We start from the raw sequence: 23,054 nt of genomic DNA, 5'->3' as shown, positions 1-23,054 counted from the left end.
CCTTAGATAAACTAAATAGACTGAGCTTCTTTACTCTCTTACTATATGGCATGATTTCCAGACCTCAAATTATCTTGTAGCTCTTTTCCGAATCCTTTCCAATTTGTTAACATCCTTGTGGAAGCATGGACACCAGTATCCATTAATAGTCTCCCTTATTTAAATTCAAGTCAGAACTTGTGTTGTGTTGTTTAAACTTTCAAACAATGTTTGTGATCGAAGCTCCAATGTTGCAAGGTACTGAAACACATGACTTCAACACAGCTACTTCTGTCCGGAAAGCTAGACATCTTGCTGAATTGGGGCAGAGTGACTGTTACTTTAAAACTGTGAAACACTTCACTCTAATATGTAGGATACAGAGTTACTTAAGACAAGCTGTGCTTCAATGGTTTAGTATTTTATTAAAGAGGAAATACATACACCTGAAATAGGACACTCCTCAGTTACTCAAATTAGAACATATAACTTTGATATCAGAAAGGTATTCTGTAAAAGAAATCTACCTAAGTCTGTGCTTGTGCAAAAGAAAACAAATCACATTTATTTAAGAAAGTAGTATTTTTCTGAAGTAGTACACACAGAGCGATCTGTTCAGAGTCTGGTTCAAGAACTGAACATAAATTTGAGAAATGTATTATAGAATTAGCTGTTAAAACATTTGCCCAAATCTTGCCCTTCCCTATCCCTAAGCACTCCACTAAAATCCATGGGGTTCTATAGGGTGTAATACAAGTTAGGATTTAGCCCATTGTGCTTAAGACTTTTAAAGAGATCATGGTAAAGAGACAAACACAGTAATTACTAACAGTTTGGAAGGAAATGTATCCTGACACAATGATGATATGGAATCTGTGTCACCAGAGGATATTAAGTTAATCTTAGTCATGACTACCCAAATAATTTTCACTAGACACTATTATAGCCCTGCTGACAGCAGGCGTGTTTGCGTAAGTTCAAAGGAAGAAGGGATGTCTCCCCCTTCAGATTACTGAGGTCTCGGGTTACCTTTTCAATATTCTGTTTCTACACCAAAATATAATTTGTAATTATTTCCACTGTTCTCTCCAGTAGGGCCCCTCTGACAATGTTAGATCCCTGAAAATACACTTAGTCATCAACAGGAAGAACCCCTCCAGGGGGCTAAATCAGCCAGGCAGGCCACAAGATGACAGATTTTCAGATTCTTCAGAGTCTCAAATGACATTTGAAGGATTATAATACAAATTCAATAGCATTAATTAAATTAATGTTTTCTTCTACCTATGAAACTCATGAGAATGCTTAAGACAGACCACCACCAAAGTAAAAACCCTGGTTACCCAAGAAAGGTAAATCCCATATTAAAAAAAAAAATCCCATTTAAATAGCTTTTTCTATAATCTTCCTTTAAATGTCAACCAAACAGCATGTTTCTTGAAGTGCCTGGTAAGACTGTATCTGCTCATGCACATGGGCCGAATTCCTCATCTGTTTAACAAGCACTGCACTGTTTATATACTTCATCAAAATTATAAAACCTATTATTTCTCCTCTCAAAGTGTTATTTTAGTCAAAAAGTACGTTACTTTATATAACAATTCATGTTAAATTCCTACCACACACACTGTAGTCTAAATATTTTCTAAAGGTGTCGATTACAAAGTATATAAAAATTACCAATAAGTCAGGATACAGTGGTAAAGATTTTTCCATTCTACAACATAGAGTAAGAGATTCTAGTACTGATAACTAAATCTGTACGTTTATATATCCTTATTCTCTCCAATAATTTTGAAAAGTAAATAGCAAACAAAAGAATTACAGCAAGGCTATGTTTACAGTCAGAAAACAGAACTGTTATTACGACTGTACCTAACTGGTTCAGTCATACAGAACTTGTCAAAGAACAACAATACATTTAGAGGTTATCAAGGGACTGAAGCATGTCAGAAAAATGTTTATTTTACCATCTTGCTTAAGTGTGATTTAGAATCCATCATTCTCCAGCTAAAATGCACACAGACAAACTAAGGTGTCACAGACATGTATTTCTTAATAGCATGACTATTGGTAACTGTAATCCAGTATTGTTTAACAACTCTATAACAAATACATGTACATTGGGACTTTAAAATCTTAGTTAAGGTAGATAATCCTTGTTTATCAAGATTTTCATCTAATCAGTGCTAATACATTTAAATTTGGAGGAAATAGCATAAACACACTTAGGAGATCAAATCAGAAAGAAGGGCTTGAGGAAAAGTGTTAGACCAATTTATCATTTTCTGTCCTGCAACTCTTCATCCCAATCTGTTGTCTTTAGCATTTGTCTTAAAGTCAGATTCAGACCTGGTCTTAGCAATGGCAACAGTTTGGACTAATTAAACTAAACCCTAATCAAACCAAAGATGATGCAAATATTCAGACGGATAAAGGGCAGAACTGAACTATTTGTTCATCTATCCCACCCCTCCTTTCAATGCAGGATGGTTCTTCACAGAACATTCGTGTTATTTTGGAACCATTTCTGATTGAGTTCTCTCTCCTTTAGCTGTCACTTCACAGCTAAATCCGAAGTGGCCTTTTTTACAACCGAAATCTCCACTTAAAATAAAAACAAACAAAAACTAGCGCCGTTCTTTTTTGTTTAAGTCACAAAAAGAATGGCTGGCTCTGGCTCAATGATATATTGGCAGCAAAACAATTCACTCATCAGTGGAGTTTAGCTCAGTCCCTGGCTTTTAAGTTAGCAGGAGCTTAGCTATTGTGGATGAATTATGCATAGCCTGGAAGAGGGTAGGAGGCACTTTGCACTGCTCTCTCACCAGCTGCAAGAGGGGGAACGGATAGGGTTTGAAAGGAATCACAGCACACCCCTTTCTCCAGTGCAGATATTGGGGGAGCCTTTGGCAGGAGGACAGAGGAAGTACCTCGGATCTCCAAACTGGGCATAGATGTATGCGTTTGTGTGACAGAAGGAGAGAATAAAGACTTCTCGGCCATCAGGCCAACTGCATAACCTTCCCCATGCTGCTTTGTAATACCCCTGTGCTGTGAAAGTACATCATAAATGTCCCGATAGAAGAAAACAGCAGGAGGGTGCAATTCTTGTTACAATTAACTGCAAAGGAAGCGACCCAGACTAAGATAAGGCCCACTTTGTCATAAAAGCCATATAATTTTTTTATCATCGCTTAAATGTAGAAATGTGAGTTCCGATTAGTGAGGGAGCACATTAAAATTAATTGGTAGAATTAGTTATTCAAATAACTAACTCATTGATGTGCAAGTCTTGTTACTGCTCTTCTGTGAGGAGGTTGAAAAGTCAAGTGCACTGGAAAAAAGGACTTGTCAGAAAGAAAGCAAATATAAATGCTATAAAAGCAATATTGGTTAGTGTATGTGGGACTGATTCTAACACGGCATGTCACACGGTGGTTTCTATAGTCTCGATCACTTCCAGTTCACACTGTGAGGGTGACAGAAGGGGGCATTCGTCTGGCTCCCAACTGCTGTCTGGATTATAATCTTCTTCAGAACTTAGCTCTGCCCCCTCCTCAGTGTCCTCATCACACGACTCCATAAAGGGAACCCCAACAGCATTGATCCCAGAGTCCTCGGAGCTGGAAGGGGAAGAGCAGTGATCTATTTTTGGTTTATTGTTCTCTTTTGAAATTAAGGCATTGCGAACAGCAAGCTCCTCAGGCTTCATTTTATGTGGCGCAGCGGGAGGCTGCCGCTGGACATAGCACATCTTCCCATTGATGCATTTCACACGATAATTGTCGATAAAGAGGTCGGAAATTGTGCAGTATCGTGGGGAGTCAGGGGGTAACGGCAGCTGGAAGACAGGTGCAAACTTCAAGAAGTGTTCAGTGAGTGAGACCGAGATCTGAATGGTGTTTGTGGATTCCCTAGGTTGGATAGGTATTTCAGTGCTTGGAAGCTGTTCCACAGGAGTCATTGGCTGATAGACATATTTACCTGTAGGGAATATAAAAATAACCGTTAAAAACCATAATTGCTACAAACAGATTATATCATTCTATTATTACTAGTTCATCAATAAAAAACAAAAATACATGGTGTTTCACCAAACTTGTTTAAAAAACAAAAGAAAGCAATCAGAAAATGCCTATGAAAAATATTTCACGTTAATCTTGACCTTTAAACAGGGATCAGTCCTGACAGATATTTCCTTTGATGAACTGAATCGTTTTAACATTAATTAGTCTATTCTTTGTGAGTTCATTTTGTTAGTGTATTTTCAGTTCCCTTTCTCTAGTCTCAAAACGGCCTCTATGTAGTTAGCAGATGGAATTTTAAGGCAGAAAATAAAGGAACTCCAAAGCTCTGGGAGTGCGGATGGCATTTTGATGATCTGGCGATGTAATAGGAAAATAGATTATGTTGGTTGTATGGAGGACTCCAATGCTGAACTGAACAGGGAGTCTGTAAAGCTATGCTAAAGAAAGAAATAAGGAGAAAGAACTAAAAACCAGTACTTTGTTATGAAAGACATAAAACTGAGACTACCTCAAAGGACCATAAAATGCAGCATTTAGTTTACATAATTACCTTCTAAAAGGTTTAAGTCTTACTATGACTTTCACAAACTATAAAGCTCAATTACAGAACAGTTACAAGCACAAGGGTTATCTAAGAAGAAAAAAATAAGCTGTAAATTATTTAAATTTCCAATGCCAGAGCTGTAAGTAGGTAAAAACAAAAACCCCTTTTTGTACACATCTAATAGAATCCTTTGGGTATCCCAAGTACTTTAGAACCTAGCAGAGCTCGATAAGCAGGAGTTAAGCAAACAAAGTAGTCATTATGTGCTTAACAACAGCTCAGACTGGGACATCCACCATAGGTGGAGAAGGAACACTGTTTATCCTCCATCTTTTTTTCCCTAAAAGTTCCCTGGACTCTAAGCTACCACAGCTGAGCTGTACGGACATCTGCATAACTTTTGTTCTGAAGGGGTGCACTCCCTACCATGAGTAATGGACTGTGTGCGCTCAGCCAAGCCTTGCTGTGCACTAAGAAGTTACAATCTTTTGATCCAGAGGCAAAGAACCATACAGGCACACATGGGCATATACCAGAGTGAATGTTTAAGTTTGTAAGCAAGAAATTTAATATCAAAGACATGGATTTTTGTTGCAGTTCCCCTCATTAGCATCTTGCTCTTTTTGACTGTCTAGAAGTCTCCCAGTCCTGTGGCTTAACCATCCATACCACTTTCTGTAGGGTCTCTCAAAATTATGATGAGCTCAGTATACACTGGAGCAGGGCTCCCCCCAAAGCAGGCCTTTGATGTTTTCACTGTCTGCCCCTAGATATTTCCTCTCCTGACTTTTAACTCACATTAGTCAAAACTAGACCCAAAAAACACATTTCACAATGAATTTCATTTGAATCTCAAAAAAAAATCTCCCACTTACAGGGCACTGGAGCCTCTCTAGCTGGATTGTTTCTAGCTGTATTTAGTTTGATTTCTATATTTGCTTTGGGAATTTTTTTAAACATGGGCCTACCATAAGCCATTCTTTAGCAGATTACAGGTGGTTGCCTTTTGAGGCTGCTAACCAGGAGGGGCTTTTGAGCAAGGGGACTGTTTCAAAGTGAATGGAAGGCATTTCCTCTCATTCTTATTATGAAGATGTAGCTTAAAAGGAAATAAAGTTATTGGACGGCTTTCTGATGACGAGGTTCAGCACTGCCTAACATGGTTCAAAATGCAGATTTCGTCCTTTGAAAGCACAGGATTCTTTATTATTTCAGTCAGTGCAAACATACAGCACCCATTGTTGTGCACAGCAGAGACTTAGGACTCTGTGTGAGAAGTGTCAGACCACAGCAACCCCAACCGGCCAGGGCAGGGAGTGCCTAATATTGCCACCTCTAGGAGACACAGAGCTGGATCTAGTGACACATCCATGGTTTAGCAGGACTTGCAAATAGTCTCCTACCTCTGTACAAGCTGGGAGTCATGGAGATTTATGTAACTTGGCCTATGTTCTGATCATCCTTTTCAAAAGCCCTAATGCATTACAAGGTTGTGAATTATCACTAGGAACAGTGTCACACCAAACTCTCCTCACTTCAACCCCGTCCTGGTACCAACAGTGGAATTAATGACTGGATCGTTTGTAGCCATCCAAACACTTAGTGCTGTGGAGTGTAACATCAGATCCCAAGGCCACAAGGGACCATTGTGATCATCTAGTCTGACCTCCTGTGTAACACAGGCCAGAGAACTTCCCCAGAATCATTCCTAGAGCAGAGCTTTTAGAAAAACAGTCAAACTTGATTTTAAAATTGTCAGTGATGGAGAATCCACCAAAACCCTTGGTAAATTGTTCCAATGGTTAATTACTCACACTGTTAAAAATTTAATGTTTTATTTCCAGTCTGAATTTGTCTCGCTTCAACTTCCAGCCATGGGATTGTGTTAGACCTTTCTCTGCTAGACTGAAGAGACCATTATTAAATTTTTGTCCCCCATGTAGATCAAATCACTCCTTACCCTTCTCTTTATTAAGCTAAGATTCAAAGAGCTCGTTCTATTATCATTATAAGGCAGGTTTTCTAATCTTTTAGTCATTCTCATGGCTCTTCTTTGAACCCTCACCAATTTATCAACATCCTTCTTGAATTCTGGGCACCAGAACTGGCACAGGATTCCAGAAGCAGTCAAACCAGTGAACTAACAGATATTGGACATGGGCATAGAGACAGGAAAGATAGGGTTACCATACCTCCGGATTTCCCCAGACATGTCCGGCTTTTTGGTCCAATCAAATCGCCGTCCGGGGGGAATTTTCAAAAAGCCGAACATGTCCGGGGAAATATGAAGGCATAAGCCAGGGTCCGCTCGGCCACAGCACGATCCGCAGTGCAGCCCAGCCACCCCGGCTACATTGTAGCGAGCTCGGGGGGGGGCGCAGCCGCAGAAGGCGGCGGAGGGGCCGCTGCTGCCCCCGCAGGCCGGGCGGACCGTGCACCCCAGCCGAGCCTGCAGGACCATTGGGAGGCCGGGCCCAGCCAGCGGCTCGGGCTTCCCTCGTGGGCGGGGACCCCTCGGCCACTGGGGGACACTTCCTGCAGCCCCGGCACCGCGGGAGCTGTTCCAGCAGGGACAGGCCAGGGGACGTGCTCGGCGGCGGCAGGAAGGAGGCGGTGGGGAGTGCGGCGTGTGCTGGGGCTGCAGGGACCCGCGCCGCCCCAGTCGCCTCTGAGCCTCCGAAGCCCCCCGCCAGGCAGAGGTCACAGAGGCTGCAGGGGCGGGGGGGGGTGCAGGGGCTGCAGGGCGAGTGGGGAGCAGGGGTCACAGGAGCTGCAGGTCGAGTGGGGAGCAGGGGTCACAGGAGCTGCAGGGCAGGGGGGTGTGAGGGGTCACAGAGGCTGCAGGGCAAGGGGGGTCGCAGAGGCTGCAGGGCGAGTGGGGAGTAGGGAAGCACTTAGCAACCCCCAACCAAGATCAGAGCGGGAGGGAGGAGGGGGAATGCGGGGTGCTCAGAGGAGGGGGGCAGAGTTGGGGCAGGGACTTTGGGGAAGGGGTTGGAATAAGGGCGGGAAAGGGGCGGAGTTGGGGCAGGACCAGGGCCCCCATGGAGTGTCCTCTTTTTTCAGTGTTGAAATATGGTAACCCTAGGAAAGAGACTGTGATACAGCTGCCTCCAGCATCCCAGATTTGCTTCTCTTTGATCCTTCTCACAGGAAGGATATGTCCAATTCATAGATTTCACATACTTGTGTTGAGATGGAAATCCTCACATACGATCGGATATCTGAGGCTCCCAGGCAGTGGGAAGAGACACCCTGGATGAAACAAGGTTTTCCTGCTCACTGATTCTAGGGGCTTGTGGGCATTCCAGTGCAGCTACCCATTGCTCTCTTGCTGCTCCCTGCTGCTTTTTTTGGAGACGGGAAGAGGGGGACTTCCCTCTCTCTCTGCTGTCAAGAAAGATGGTTTCTTCCCACCATACAAACCTGAGTCCAGAGCACTCAGCATTCCTGCCAGCAATTTAGCATCAGTCAGACAGAAATTATGGTGAAACAAGCACTTCTGCAATTGCCCCAGAGTCCACTGCCATGGGCTACCAGTGAAAATACAATGGGCTTTTCAGAAGAAATCACAAGAGCCAGCCTGAAAGTGAAAAACTAGTTTTGCAAAAAAAATCTACATTGTTTTCATTTAGAAGAGATCTTAACAGACCCAACGGGGGTTTCAAAAGTGTTTACACAATTCTGCCCCTGATATTTGTCATTCAAAATGACCATCACACTTTTAGTTTACCTAAAACCAGATTTTTGGTGAACAAAAATTTTCAATTGTGTGTTTAATAGGGTTTTTTTAATTGTGAAAGGCACAAAAATTTTCAAACACATTGATTTTTTAGTGAAAAAATTCATTTTCAAAAAAGGACTTTTTTAAAAAAAGAAAAAAACTTTTCATATGAAAAATATTGGCTGGCTCCAGTTTACACACAGTAGGTTTTTGTTTGTTTTCTAAAACCAACCACACTAGAAAATCAGGAACAAAGAACACATTTTAAGGTTATTATACCAAAGTAAAAAAAAAAAAAAAAAAAAAAACACTTCTACCCACCTACACATAGTCTACCACCACTCACTGCACTGTGTGTAATTCTGACAGACAATTCCATTGTGCCATCAATGTCTGCCCAAATAAAAACTTAGCGATTAAGTTTCCTAATGCATATACAAGCAAAATCGAACTGCTTTGTCTTGGTTATTTTTAGTTTTTTTCCCTCACAGAACAAGGACAGTGACTGCCCTTCGCTGAGTTTTCACTGCACACCTGGCTGGACATTTTACCATTCAGCAGGTTGAACTGATGAGAATACTGACCTTACGTGATGACCCCTGGAGAATTCGGAGTAGGTTCTCCCTAAGTTCTAACCCTTCCGGCCACTGACCCTGAATCCCTGGCTCAGCCACGGCTTTTAGACTAGCAGAAAGGCAAACTATGAGCCCAACATTTCAAGTGTATTATGTCCCCTTTTTTACCTGTGAGTCCACATTTCCCTACTCCTACCATACCAAGGTCCCTGGACTTTGTTGCCTTCAGAAAGAGTACCAACATATTCATTGTTTTCTGCTGAACATGGGGAAGAGCTGCTGACAAATGACCATGGTGGGTTGGCCATTCCTGACAATGCTGTTTAATAACCTGATAAATGACACTGTACATGACAGGAATCTCCATCTCCTGAGCTGTGAGCAGTATGGGGTCTGCTACTGAAAATGTGTTTCAACCCACCTGTCATAGGCAACGGGGGTGCCAGTAGCAGCTGCGAGGCTCAGGCTTTGATCTCTCTCAAGCAACCTCAGGAGCTCCCTTACTGGTACATTAGGGAGGGACTCCTTCACCCATGTGCATGGCACTATGCACACCTGTGCACCAGTGTCCCACAATGATGCTGCTTTAACCCCATTCAAAAGCCATCAAATAGGGTTACCAACTTTCTACTTAAACAAAACTGAACACCCTTGCCCTGCCCCCACCACTCCTCTGAGACCCTGCCCCCCCACTCACTCCATCCCCCCTTTCTTCTGTCGCTCGCTCTCCCTACCCTCACTCACTTGCTCATTTTCACTGAGCTGGCTCGGGGGGGTTGGGGTGCAGGAGGAGGTGAGGGCTCTGGGATGGGACCAGAAATGAGGAGTTCAGGGTGCAGGAGCGGGATCTGGGCTGGGATAGGGGGTTGGGATGCAGGGGGGTGAGGGCTGCAGCTTGGGGTGTGGGCTCTGGTGTGGAGCCAAGGACAAGGGATTTGGGGTGCAGGAGAGGGCTCTGGGCTAGAGCAGAGGGATTCAGAGTGTGGGAGGGATGTGAGGGCTCTGCCTGGGAGTGCAGACTCTGGGGTGGGGACGAGGGGTTTGGGTTGTAGTAGTGTGCTCTGGGTTGGGACCAAGGAGTTCGGAGGGCAGGAGGGAGATCAGAGTTGGGGCAGGGAGTTGGGGTGCGGGGGGGGGGAAATGAAGGCTCTGGCTAGGGGTGCAGACTCTGGGATGGGGCTGGGAAGGAGGGATTTGGGGTGATCTTGACAAACTGGAGAAATAGTCTGAAATAAATAGCATGAAATTCAGTAAGGAACAAATCAACTGCACAAATACAAAATGGGAAATGATTGGCTAGGAAGGAGTAGTGAAGAAAAGGATCTGGGGGTTATAGTGGATCACAATCTAATTATGAGTCAACAATGTAAAATGGTTGGGAGGAAAAAAAGAAAAGAAAAAGCAAACATCATTTTGGAATGTATTAAACAGGAGTGTTTTAAGTGTAATTCTTCCACTCTACTCAGCACCGATAAGGCCTCAGTTAGAGCAGTGTGTCCAGATTTGGACACCACACTTCATGAAAGATGTGCAAATTGGAGAAAGTTCACCGGACAGCAACAAAAAGAGATTAAAAGGTCTAGAAAAACAGGTGAAAGTAAGCCAGTACAGGCCATTACGGCATACCAGTAAGAAAGTAGCCGAAGTATTCAGTACAAACGGGTAAAATAGGCTAGGTTTAACTGTAGTAATCACAGCCGACAGTTCTTTAACTTGGCTGTGTAATTGTGGCTCCAGTTCTCCCAGCTCTGTAATAAAATCACCGCCGCAAGAGGAATAGCTTCCAGCGCTGTACCACTGTCTACACTGCCACTTTACAGAGCTGAAACTTCCATCGTTCGGGGGGGGGGGGGTCAAGAAGCAATGGGTTTAAATTGCACCAAGGGAGGTTTAGGGAAATCTTAACTGTCAGGGTAGTTAAGCACTAGAACATTTTACCTAGGGAGGTTATGGAATCTCTGTCATTGGAGATTTTTAAGAACAGGATAGAAAACCACCTGTCAGGGACGGTCTAGATAATACTTAGTCCTGCCTCAGTGCAAGTGACTGAACTAGATGATCTATAGAGGCCCCTTCCAGTCTGAAATTTCTATGATTCTATGTCTAGTTCTAATAGTCCCATGGATTTCTCAATTTCTTATTTATGGCAACTGTCTCTGGGATCTTTGGGCCTGGCTGGTCCCTTGAGGTACCTTTGGAGCAACTGGGTGTAGTTTCCCTTCCAGTCCATTCCATGGGGTGTCATTATGATATCCAGATTAGTAGCGCTCTTCATTCCCTCACCGCAAACAGTGGTTGCATGTATCACCTTTGCCCTCCATCTAGCAGTTGAGATGGCCTCACCTCTGAAGAGCTTTCTGTGGGATGGATTGGAGCGGTCTCCTTCTGTCATGACGGGTACCTTCAGAACCAGCTTGATAACAGCAATCTCCACTTGTAGCTCTTACTTCTGCTAGGCTTCTTTTCAATTCTCCAATCTCATCCATTAAGTTGCTGACACAAGTTATTTTTTTTTAAATTGGTGCTGCTATCTCGTCAGTCTCTGGCTCACCAACAACAAAGGCCTGTTGTACTACATTGGGTCTGCAGCTTTTCCTCGTGCCTCTCTTGCTACTTTGTGTTTTTCTCTTTTCCTGCCAGTTACAATATTTAGTTTCTCCAAAAGAGCTTTACCTGTGACTGAGCCATCTCGGAGATAGTTCAGCCACAGATGAAGAGACTATAAAGTCTGAATGTTGTTATTCTGCAGCCCACTGGAGACTGAAAGAAGGAACATATTTTGCACGAGGAGTGGGTTGTACTTCAGAGTGGAATCAACTTCCTGTGATGCAAGCTGTACTTCCTGTCACAAATCCAAGGCAAGTACCAAGAAATCCTGAGGTGTATCTTTAGGACCCTAGGCAGCACTGGAAAGATTACGATACAGTTCAGTTGCATCCATCACTTCACAGTAGGATCTTAAAATTCTCAGCTTTGGTAATGTCATGGTACTATTTCCTTCCATCTAACTCCAAGGGCTTGTTCCAGGGGTAATTGCTTTAACCACTGCTTCCATTACTTCAAGGTTCTGCATAGCCCCTTCATGGTCTTGTTCCTATCTGCACTAGAAAAACTTCATCCAACCTTCTGATTCAAACAGCCAATCTATCCTGTCACTTTGAACTCCACTTGTAGCTGGGGTGCACACTGCAGAGCTCGTATTGCTGTGTTTCTCTCCCTGGGATTGCATTCTCTCCTGTTTTCCTCCTTAGTGGCCGACTGGTTAGGTCCAGTGACAGAGACTTGATTAATATATCTAATTAGAGCTAACCAGGTCTTTCCTATAACTCTGCTTCAATTCTCTCCTGAAACATTTAAGTGATCACAAATAACGAGATCTTCACTCTATAGCTGGTAAAACTGCCTCTCTAGCTGTATGCGTATATTTCCCAGCTCAGCACTAGCCATCTTTGTTTCCTGTGCTCAGTACATCCCCTGCACTACGCCTACTTGCAGGTGCTAGATGTGTAGCTTTTTAGGTTCTGTTCTCTGGAGGGACTGTTTTCCAGCTTCAGGGACCAGAAGCTCACAACCCCTCCTGGCTGGCTTGCCAAAGTGTAACATATCTCAAAATGCAGATCCTGTCCTCTGAAAACACAGAATACTTTATTATTTTAGTCAATACAAACATACAGCATGTGCCTGTAACAGGGCTCCAAAATCATGGGGTTTGTCCCCATGCCACATCAAGGAGACAGGGAGTGTCTAAAAATTACCATCTCTGGGGACACATTGGGGTTTTTTCCAAAAAGTTCAACCACCGTGCACCCCCTTTGGTGTGTGCCTTACAATTCCAGGAGTAGGGAATGCAGGGTACTATTGGAATGTGCATACTACACATGGAGTATGAATGTGGTTCCCCCTTGTGTAGGCCAACACACCTTTTATGTTTTCTTTTGGTGTCCTTGAATGATGCCCACATCTAAGCCAACCCCTTTGTCAGGCTCCTGCTCCATTCAGAGGACTTTCTGAACTATATGTGGTTGTTTTCACTTTGTTTGAGGAAAAGGATAGCATAGTCCTAAATAAGTATAGCCAAATAATGTCATATGATAAAAACCACGGTGGATGCTGTACAGCTTAATATGCTTAGAGCGGGGACTGGAACATCAGGAAACACATTCTATTCCCAATTCAGTTTGACATTGGGCAAGTCAGTTAACATCTGAGAGCTAAAACCCACAGAGATAATACCCACCTTTATGTAAAGTACTTTGAGAGAATTACATCTCAAATATTATTGTTGGGATGGTGCCATTTTATTGTGAATTACTGTGGCTGATATGAATGAATGTGATAAGCATGAGTTTGGTATGACTTGGTACGTCTGAATTTGCTAGAGGATTCTGGGGGCAGGATTCTCTTAGCATCAGACAGTTGGTGTGGAATTTACTGAAAGTGCTGAAATTGCACTTGAATGGTTAATAAAGGCTCTGTGTGTGTGTATGTTTCAACATTGACTTTTGGAATATATCAGCCGAGAACCAGCTCATCAGGTAAAGAAAATGTAAAAACATGCTATCAGTGAGCTTATCAAAATGACCCCTCTGAATGGCATCAGGCTAAGGGCTCAAGTGAATGTTTGATGAGAGGGTAAACATCAATTGATATTTCGTCTGTCTCTGTTTTGCAGCCCCCTTCTAAAATATTAATTAGAGAAAACCAGTAATGAAATATGCCCTGGGACTCCTTTGAGAACAAAAGGTATAAATGCTAAGCAGAGTAAATTAGTTAGTTCCCCAATTAACATCAGAAGGGCTCCATGACACTGTAAGACAGAAGGCCTTGGGATAACCAGGACCCTGCTACAAGGGACTTTTGTAGGTCTTTTGAACCAGAAGGCCTCAGGGTAACAAGACCCTGCTTCAGGGGACATTTGACAGACCAAGTACCTGAGAGGGGAGAAGAAGAGAAGAAAAGAAGTCTCCATCTAGGACTGGTAGTTAGACCTGCTTTGTTTGCCAGTCAGGCTACTGTGTAAGGCCAGCAATGTTACTGAGATTTTATGTTTGGGGAATTGAGGCTTATTAGGGAGATGTGTATTCTATAACGCTTTTGTGATTCCTTCTCAAATAAATTACTTAAATAAATTAAGCATACTGTTTCTGAATTTTCACTGGTACCAGTAACAATCCGCCCAGATGTGGGCCATTAAAGATCCGTTTCAACAATTATTATATATACAACATGCGATTACTAGGATGGTAGTTACAATATAATAATGAGTTGCCTGACTGATCTATGGTGTCGAAGATTCTGGGCAATCACCAAGTATAAAGAGGTTTGGTTTGCACTGTCTGGGTTTCCTTTCCTAGCACTATCATTGTTCAAATAGAAGGGCCCAATCCTAAAGGAAATTCTTGGTCAAAAACGTTAAGGCTCCATTTTTGTTTGTAGATAACCAAACAAACTCCTTAGTCATGCATTTTTCCCCTCATATTTTTTACTTTCAAAAAATTAAATTACAGTACAAATTTCTACCCTTCCTTTATAATCTCCCCATTTCTAAGCAGAGACTTCACAGCAGGATATTGTAAGGCTGACGCATCTTAGTAAGATTTCTACAAACTACAGTGGTTATGATATGAAAATAACAAAGAAGGAATACTTTAGACGCCCCCATCCTTTTCTATACACGATTAAAAAGCCACCACAGGCTTCTCAATGCATTAACAAAGTGAATTGTATTGTGGTGAAGGGACATGCTAGCCATTACTGATTTATGCTGTGAAGTTGTAGCAATGTTGGTCCCAGGATATTAGACACACAAAGCGGGTGAGGTAATATCTTGTATTGGACCAGCTTCTGTTGGTGAGAGAAACAAGCTTTCGCGCTTATCTCATACATGAAGAAGAGCTCTGTGTAAGCTCTAAAGCTCGTCTCTCTCACCAACAGAAGCTGGTCCAATAAAAGATATTACCTCACCCACCTTGTCTCTCTGATAGATTTATGTCAAACATGAAAGAAGAACTTCCTGGACAGGGCTTTTCTGTTGCCAAATGAGTTTTGCTGGGATCTGGAGGCAAGAGATGAACAGAAAAGGTTGGAAAATGCCTTAAGTTATGCAACAATTGGTATAAAAGTTGCTCTATGTTTCAACAGAAGGTTCTGTCTTTCTTCAGTCACAGTCCTTCACTTACTTTGGTTTCCAAAACTCATTTTTCAACTCTGTTATTCTAATTTTCCTTTTTCTTGAAATTGGACTTGGTTTACAGACTTTATAAAGCTTGTGTATCCCTCCAGTTTAGGGAGGCTGAGAATATGGGGAAATATTGATCAATGCCTTGGCCAGGTAACCTGGGGTGCGGAAGGATAGACCCTTCTCCTTTCTAGTGCCAGATCACATGGGAGGCATTTATACTTAAACACCAACAAGCCAGGGGCCAATGCAAAAGCTGTAACTCTCAAGCTGGGTCCAAGGAAAACAGTGTGAGGAATCCCAGAATTGGGAGCAGGGGGCTAGCTTTACAGCTGGCTGATGCCTCTTCCCAGCGGAGGGGACAGCCCCATCTTTTGTATCTGACTTTGGCTAGTAGGCTTCATTCTCTGGTTATTAGATGTTCGTTAGATTTTCCAAGCCTTAGCTATGGATGTTGGGGTGGGCAGGAGAAAGAGGGAGAAACTGATGGAATAAGCAACAAAAAATAAGTCTCTGCAGGGAGAGAGCAAGAGAAGATTTACAGCATGCTGGAATGTTTAGTTTGTTGGGGAAATTACTGCCACTTGAACTAAGAAGTTCACTTTAGATGGGAAATAATGTCCTCAGCTTCAGGAGTTCTCTCTGACCATTGCTAACAAAGTAGTAAAAATCCACGGATTAGTGTTTTCCATTGTGAACCTGAAGCAGTTTGATACATACATGGGCAGCTGATCAAAACTGCTGAATTCACATGTTATTGTTTACAATTGGAGTCTTTTCTTTGCACTCAAATATAATAAAAAATAAAATACACTCTATGGTACAAGATATATATAGAAAAATCCTTGAATTTCCATCTATATGTTCACAGTAATAAAGTTTATAACTTTGTCAAAATAAATGGTGGATTCTCTGTAACTTGGAAGTCATTAAATCATGATTTGACAACTTCAGTAACTCAGCCAGAGGTTGTGGGTCTATTGCAGTAGTGGGTGAGTGAGGTTCTGTGCCCTGGAACGTACAGGAGGTCAGACTAGAGGATCTGACCTTAAAATCTGAGTCAACAGCCTTGTTTTCCCATAGGTGGGGAAGGGGGTGCAGCAGTCTAAATTACTCTTCTGAAAGAAAAGCTGAGAAATCAAATTAGGGTGGGGGACAGATCAGGTGTTATCTGAGATGTTTGCGGTTTGTACTGCATGCTGCTAGCAATGGCATAATTCACAATATGTCTCTGAAATCTGCCACACCGGCACTAATTTCAGGGTAGAGGGAAACAGTGGCTATTCTATTAACAGAGGATTACCAGCTACATCGTTTGACCTTGTAGTAGCTGAAAATATGTTCAAACATATCCCAAGACAAGCCATGAAGAGTAGCATAATGGAGAGTTGGAATCACCTTAGGCAAAAAACTCTACAAACCTTTATACAAACACACACCCAGATGAGCTCTACATGTTATGAAAAATAAATCTTCTATATAAACTGATTTCTGCTGCTGTTACTGGCACTTGGAGCATATCTTTTTTAAAATAAAGTATATTCAATGCTTTTTAAAAGACAGCTAGTTTTAAGCCCAAATTGATTTTTTTTTAAACATACAAACAAAACGTTTGTTTTACATGATCAGTTCTCTCTGAGAAAGCCATGGCCACCAAGCTCTGCAGCTTGGAAGGGTCAGTCAGGATGAGAAGGTATATTCCCTGAAGGAATTATGTACAAAAGCTGTGACAAAGTAATGTTAGCCTACTTACTCTAACATAATGACTGTAAATGTAACCAACTAACAGTGCTATATGCCCACTGACAAAAACATATGGGAATTTCAAAGAGAATAACCTTCAACTTATTAAAAATATCACCCCACACAAAGCTGGAATGGTTGGATTGGAGGGCATCTCCTTTCTATGGAAAAGGAATCAACCAAAGCCTAATTTACCTCCTTCTATCTTAAAGGCCAGGACCATCAGTTCTTACACCAAGGACATAGGGCCTAACCCAACTCCCACGGAAACAGACAGAATCTTTCCACTGACGTTAATACGAGTTGGATCAAACCCTTAGTGAGATGTTTTTCCCCCACCTATCTTTAACAATTTATATATGTTTTAATCTGCCATTTAATATATATTTTAAATTCATAATTACTCAATAAGCTGAAGGATTCTGCTACAGAAGACCACTTCCACTGATGAATGCTTGCTGTAATTTACAATGCTTTGTCAAGATGCAGGTACTGAACCAGGTAAATATACAGGAAATAGTTTGTTGGAACACTTGCCATTTCTGCTTAGGTGGAAAATGTAGCTCTGCTAAAAAAAACCTGGGACACATCTAAGAGGTGCTCTTTTCTCCTTTGGGTACTTGGCTTCTGATCCAAAAGATGGAAAATACGTTCCTGTATTCAATGAAAAGCAGAGTTCAGTGTATATAAGGTCCAGGAAGAGATTAAGTTCTGCTGTATCTTTGTTATAGTAGAGACTGGTAGTGGCTACATAGTTTGTGTTGTGTTTATAAAAGGGCTTATAATGGGATAAAAATCCTGGGCGTCTCTCGTAAATGTTTAACAAGAAGTGTTTGAAACTGAGCTCTGCCTGATATTTGTCCATGACACTTTTTCCTTTGTCAGCAGATCTCTTCACAAAAGTTAGTGGAGAGGTGAATGGTGAACAGATGTGGTGCAATGGGTAATGTTTTTAAAATATGGATTTAGGATCATTTTTAGCCATTGTTTGTCATAAGGAAACATTACTCACCCTATGCAGTAACTGTACTTCTTTTAGATGTGTCCCCTTATAGATGTTTCACTTCAGATGTGCACGTGCTGTAAGGTCAGAGGCCTTTTCCTGCAGTCATATTGTAAGGTCTGAGATTCTTCTCCCCCTCCCCCCGCATCCATATTAGAAGAGCAGCAGCCATGAGCCAAGACACAGGAAGTCACATCCTCATATTCCTTCTAAATTACCGTATATACTCATTCATAAGCCAAATTTTTTTAGTAAAAAATGGAAGCACCAGAGACGGGGGTCAGCTTATGAACGGGTATAGAGAAGGAGAGGTGGGACACAGCCCCTCCCCCAAACAGAGGGAGCAAGGAGAGGCAGCACAGCCAGCAGAGACAGAAGGGAAGAGGCGGGGCCAGAGTCTCTCCGCTTCTGGCCACGCTGCTCCCCCCCCAGCCTCCGAAGCAGCTGCAGCTCCGGGGCTGGCAGGCTGCAGCCGTGCTGCTCAGCCCCACCCCCCAGAGCAGGTTGTGGCCATGCCGCCCGGGTGCCGAGGCACGCTGCAGCCACGCTGCCCGGCCCAGCCCGCTGGAACATGCTGCGGTTGCACCGCCCAGTCTGGCCCACCGGAGCACCTCCAGCCAGGTCAGAGACATCCTCCCCTGGCTCTCCCCAGATAAGGTGGGAAGGGATGGGATGGGGAGAGTGTGGGGATCATGTGGGGGGTGGTCACCGGTGGTCTCAGACTGACTCCCCTCAAACTTTTGTACTGGTGACCCCTTTCACATAGCAAGCCTCTGAGTGCGACCCCCCTTATAAATTAAAAACACTTTTTTATATATTTAATACCATTATAAATGCTGAAGGCAAAATGGGGTTTGGGGTGGAGGCTGACAACTCGCAACCCCCCATGTAATAACCTCACAACCCCCTGAGGGGTCCCGCCCCCCAGTTTGAGAACTCCTGCCGTAGGAGAAGGGAGCTTTGGAACAGGATCCAAAACTGAAGACAGTACTGCAGAGGCATGTGCCGCATCTGATCTGAAAACACTTAGAGCCGAGATAGGCCGAAGGGAAGCACTCAGTACTGCAAATGATCTTGGCCTATGTAGAACTGTAGGTACTTCCTGTGCAATGGGTGTATAGTTATATGGAAGGAGGGATCTCATAGGCAGAGGGATGAAAATGAATCCACTTCCTCTGGAGAAGGACTTATAGTTGCTAAAGTAAACATCCTGAACTTTTCAAGCTTCACAGTTGTCTTGGAATTAAGATCAGCCTCCAGCCTCCGTACTTCTTTGGTACTAGGAAATATTTTTAGTAGAACCCCCCGTCCCTGTAAGGGGAAGAGACCAGTTCTATTGCTTCTAGCAGAAGAAGAGAGTCCACATCCTGCCTTATTAGAAGCTCGTGAGAGGGTCAGGGAAGTGGGATGGAAGAGAGGGAGTGCCAAAAACTGGATGGTGTAGCACAATGTTATGACATCCAAGAATCATTGGTCCATGGTGATCCACTCCCTAGCCCGATGGAAATGGACAAGTCAGTCCCTAAAGGACAGGACATGGGTTAAAGGACACACAACTGTAAAATCACAGGGGTGGGAGAATTTGAATCCTTGACCAACCCATCAAAACTGCTGTTTAGATGATGCCTTGGTGGTCGTGGAGGGCGGTTAGGCAGCCTTTTCCTCTGAAACCTCTCTCTCTTTCTGGGGGGTTCCCATGGGACTTTGGTACCCCAAGAACTGAGCATGGCATGACCTCTGGCCAGTCAGTGACCTACTGAAACATTTCTTGCTCATGTGTGTGTAATCTGGGTTAAAACGTCTGACGAAGGGAGCAAGCTTGTTGGTGGATAAATGAGAGATGACGAAAACAGCATGTGCTCACCTCACCAATTGTGTTGAGCCTTGTGATTGGGCAAACCCTGGGGCATGCGAGGCTGTCTAAGCCAATTGGAGGGGAGATGAGAGGAAGACTGATCTATCTGAAGGGAGCATAGGTGATCCCCTGCCTGGTGTGTTGCCTATTTTGCCCTGAAAAAGGTTTGCCAAACTACTCTGGGAGAGAGCAACTGGTCTTGGAAACACTGAGGGGCCCCCTACACCAGGGTGGGGTCTTTTCCCACATAAGTAATGCCTGTTGCTGCCACAGAGGTTTGCCCCCTGGGCAAATCAGCGCCCTCATCACCTCACCACACTCAAGCAGCTTCAGGCTGCAATGCTTCATCAAGGTATGTGGGTTCCTCTACGTTAGAGAGCCCACTAGTATGGAATAAACTGAATTTGTGAATCCAAAAAAATCAACCCTGGTGATTGTTTTTTGCGAGTATATGCTGTTATTGATGTATCCTCTCCAAATCCATCTTCCCCTTCCTTTATATGCTTCCTCTATATTTTACCCTTGTAAATAAAGTGTACATTGATTGTTAGTTCATCCATTATGGAGGTATCAGAAGAGTACATGTATGAGATATCAGGCTAGGCATAATGGTAAGTACTGGGTCAGGGATAACTGAAACCAGAGAGGCAGCTTGTGGGTGGAGGGATAGAGGTTGTGCAATTGTACGTGGCTTAACTTTTCATTTCCATGCTTCTGCAATGTTACATTGTGACTGTAGAAACCTTAACTACTGCACAACAACTTTTTTTGGATTAATGGAAATATAAAGTATGCCTGCTCTATTGACAATATTCCTAGCTCGGACACTATACTAGCTGAATTAATTGCATCTAGAACTATTCCTTTGAAAGGAAAGGAAAATTTTACCTTGGGGCCTGAATGGAGGTTGTGCCTACAAGAGTATAGTACTGAACTGAGTTTCCATGTGGGACACATGACAGAGGAAGAGATCAAATTATTGCTCTTAAAAGCCTTGACATGAGTGAGCGAAATGGTAATCAGCGGTTTCCTTGAGAAGTGTCTCTGTGACTTGGTGTTGCCTCTTGCTGTTAAAGTGCTCCATGTGGTTGTTCTCCTGAACACATTTGGATTCTGACTACTCATTTTGTAAATTGTGTTGGCAACTTAACCAGCCTATTATGAATTGTAGTTTTCAAAAGCAAAACAACAGTTGTCTACCCATTGGAACAAGGAAACTGCCTCTCAGTGTAGCTGGGTGCACCATGCATACGTTTTCAAGCGTTGCTTTGCTGTCAGACACCATGAGAAAGTATCGCACTACCATTTAACTCCTTTTTTTGATATCCATAAAAGGGGAACACTTTCCCACAAATTCTACTAAATTAATTTTTTTTATTAAAATAACGTTTAAAATCTAACTATGGATCCTGGATTTTGTTTCCATATATTTCTTTCCATTTTTTTTTTGTAAAACTACTCTTATCCTTCATTCCTATTGTAATGCTGAACTCTCTCCTACGATTGCTTCCCCCCCCGCATTTTCCTTCTTATTCCTTATTTCTTTTTTTACCCAGTGTATTTTGCAGTTTCAGTAATTTCATATTACCCCTTAGTTTTGTTTCTTCTCTGCCCTCAGTTCTTCCTGCACTTGCTGTGAGTCTCACTCCCCGTCCTCTCACATAAATTCCTTCTATAGATTTATGTCTGGATCAAACACACTTGCAGAAAATCTCACGCTTTTTCCTTGGGGTTTATAAGTTACTGCAACCTTGTCATTTTTATCCTCCTTTTTATCTTCTTTTCAAGGCAAATCACATTATAGATCTCGGTTTAGAGATTCACATCCTTATTGGTATGGGCTGCCATTAGAGCATGAGATGCTGTCTGTCCTCTAAGTTATCCCTCCAAGTCAGGAAGTAAGTAAATTCACATCACTGAGGCGAAACCACAGCTGTCCCCTTCTGCATCTGTCAGGCCAGTGCTCTTATACAATCTTCTTTTCCTGTCCATGCTAGCCAGAGATGTACAGAAAACCAGGCTGCCAGGTATTGTAGAACATGGCAATGTTTCGCAAACTGTGGATCCTGACTCACCAGTGGGTCATGGAAAGGTTCTAGATGGGTAAATCCAGACCAGGACGTGGCGACCAAACACTGGACCTAGACCAGGGGTCTCAAACTGAAATGACCACGAGGGCCACATGAGGACTAGTGTATTGGCCCGAGGACTGCAACACTGACACTCCCCCCCCTCGCTGCCCCTGGCCCTGCCCCCACTCCACCCCTTCCATGAGGCCTCACCCTGCCCCATCTCTTCTCCACCTCCTCCTCCAAGCGGTTTTAATAAAATATATACACTCAGTAAAGCCCCGCTCCCCCCCCCCCCATTGCACTGGGCTGCACCACCATTCCACCCCTGCTCTGCCTCTTCCAGGGGTGGCAGGTTTGTAGAAATTTTGGTGGTGCCCATAACCTGCTCACACCTGCCTAAGGCTCTGGGAGGGAGTTTGGATGGGGGAAAGTATCTGGGAGTGCAGACTCTGGGATGGAGTTTGGGTGCTGGGTGCAGGCTCTGGGATGGAGTTTGGGGATAGGAGGGGGTGCAGGGGTGAGGGCTGTGGGGCTGGGGATGAGGGGTTTGGGGCATTGGAGAGGCTCGGGGCATTGAAGAGGCTCAGGACTAGGGCAGAAGGGCAGGGGAAGGGCAGCCTGCCCTGGCGGAGGGGAGCACTAGGACCCTGCGGCAGAAGGTGATGCCGGAAGCTGGCAGAGCGGAGTGGAGTCAGCATGAGTTGCAGGCTCCCGGCCGTGAGGGGTCAGCAAGTGAGGCCAAGGGACACTCGGCGGAAGGGGGGTGGGGGCAGCTGGCGGAGAGACCCGACCCCAAACATTGAGGAGCAGCGCCCGGGGAGCTTAGCTGCCACATAAAATAACTCAGGGGGGCGGGGGTGAGGGGAGGTTGGGCAGGGAGAGGGAGGGAGGGGGGGGGGGGGGGAGCGGGGAGCTCTGCGGGTCGCAGGGAGGCGGGCCATGTGTTTGAGACCCCACACCTAGACAAACATACACTTCTCCCGGCCCAATGCAGAAGGGAGGCCTCCAGAGTGGTGGGGGTGGTTAGGAGAGCGAGCCTACACTCACCTGCATTGATGGCTCCTGGGCCTGGCTCCCCATTCCAACTGTTGTGACTTGGTGCACCACTCAGACACTGCAACCCCGTGTGCCTGACTGCAATGCCTGGAGCTGGTCCCAGCCCTGTAGGACAAGACCTACCACTGTGGGGATGAGTGCAGGGCATGTTTGCTCTCCAACCCACCTCCAACCTGTCTTTCCCTCTGCATCGGGCCAGGATTAGGGTTGTGGGTCTCTCTCTCTCTCTCACACGCACGACAAAATGCAGTTGGTGGGTCGCCTTAGTAAAAAATTTGGGAAGCAGTGATGGTG

General features: G+C 44.0%; 1 protein-coding gene across 3 annotated transcripts in view; it reads right to left on the bottom strand.

Annotated features, from left to right (window-relative positions):
* Positions 1 to 379: 379 nt before the first annotated feature.
* C9H3orf70 (chromosome 9 C3orf70 homolog) overlaps positions 380 to 23,054 on the bottom strand; it is a 39,040-nt gene continuing 16,365 nt past the window's right edge. Inside the window, exons 2-3 of one of the 3 annotated variants that reach the window (XM_034781519.1) lie at positions 11,197 to 11,749; positions 380 to 3,966 (exon numbers count right to left, since the gene is read on the bottom strand). In XM_034781519.1, the coding sequence (XP_034637410.1) occupies positions 3,410 to 3,966; positions 11,197 to 11,245 (606 nt within the window). In that variant the 5' untranslated portion in view covers positions 11,246 to 11,749 and the 3' untranslated portion in view covers positions 380 to 3,409. The other 2 variants (XM_034781520.1, XM_034781517.1) reach the window with 2 other exon arrangements.

The sequence above is a fragment of the Trachemys scripta genome, chromosome 9, assembly GCF_013100865.1.
Source record: "Trachemys scripta elegans isolate TJP31775 chromosome 9, CAS_Tse_1.0, whole genome shotgun sequence".
Classification (NCBI taxonomy): Eukaryota; Metazoa; Chordata; order Testudines; family Emydidae; genus Trachemys; species Trachemys scripta.
This window is presented reverse-complemented; position numbering and strand designations above follow the sequence as displayed.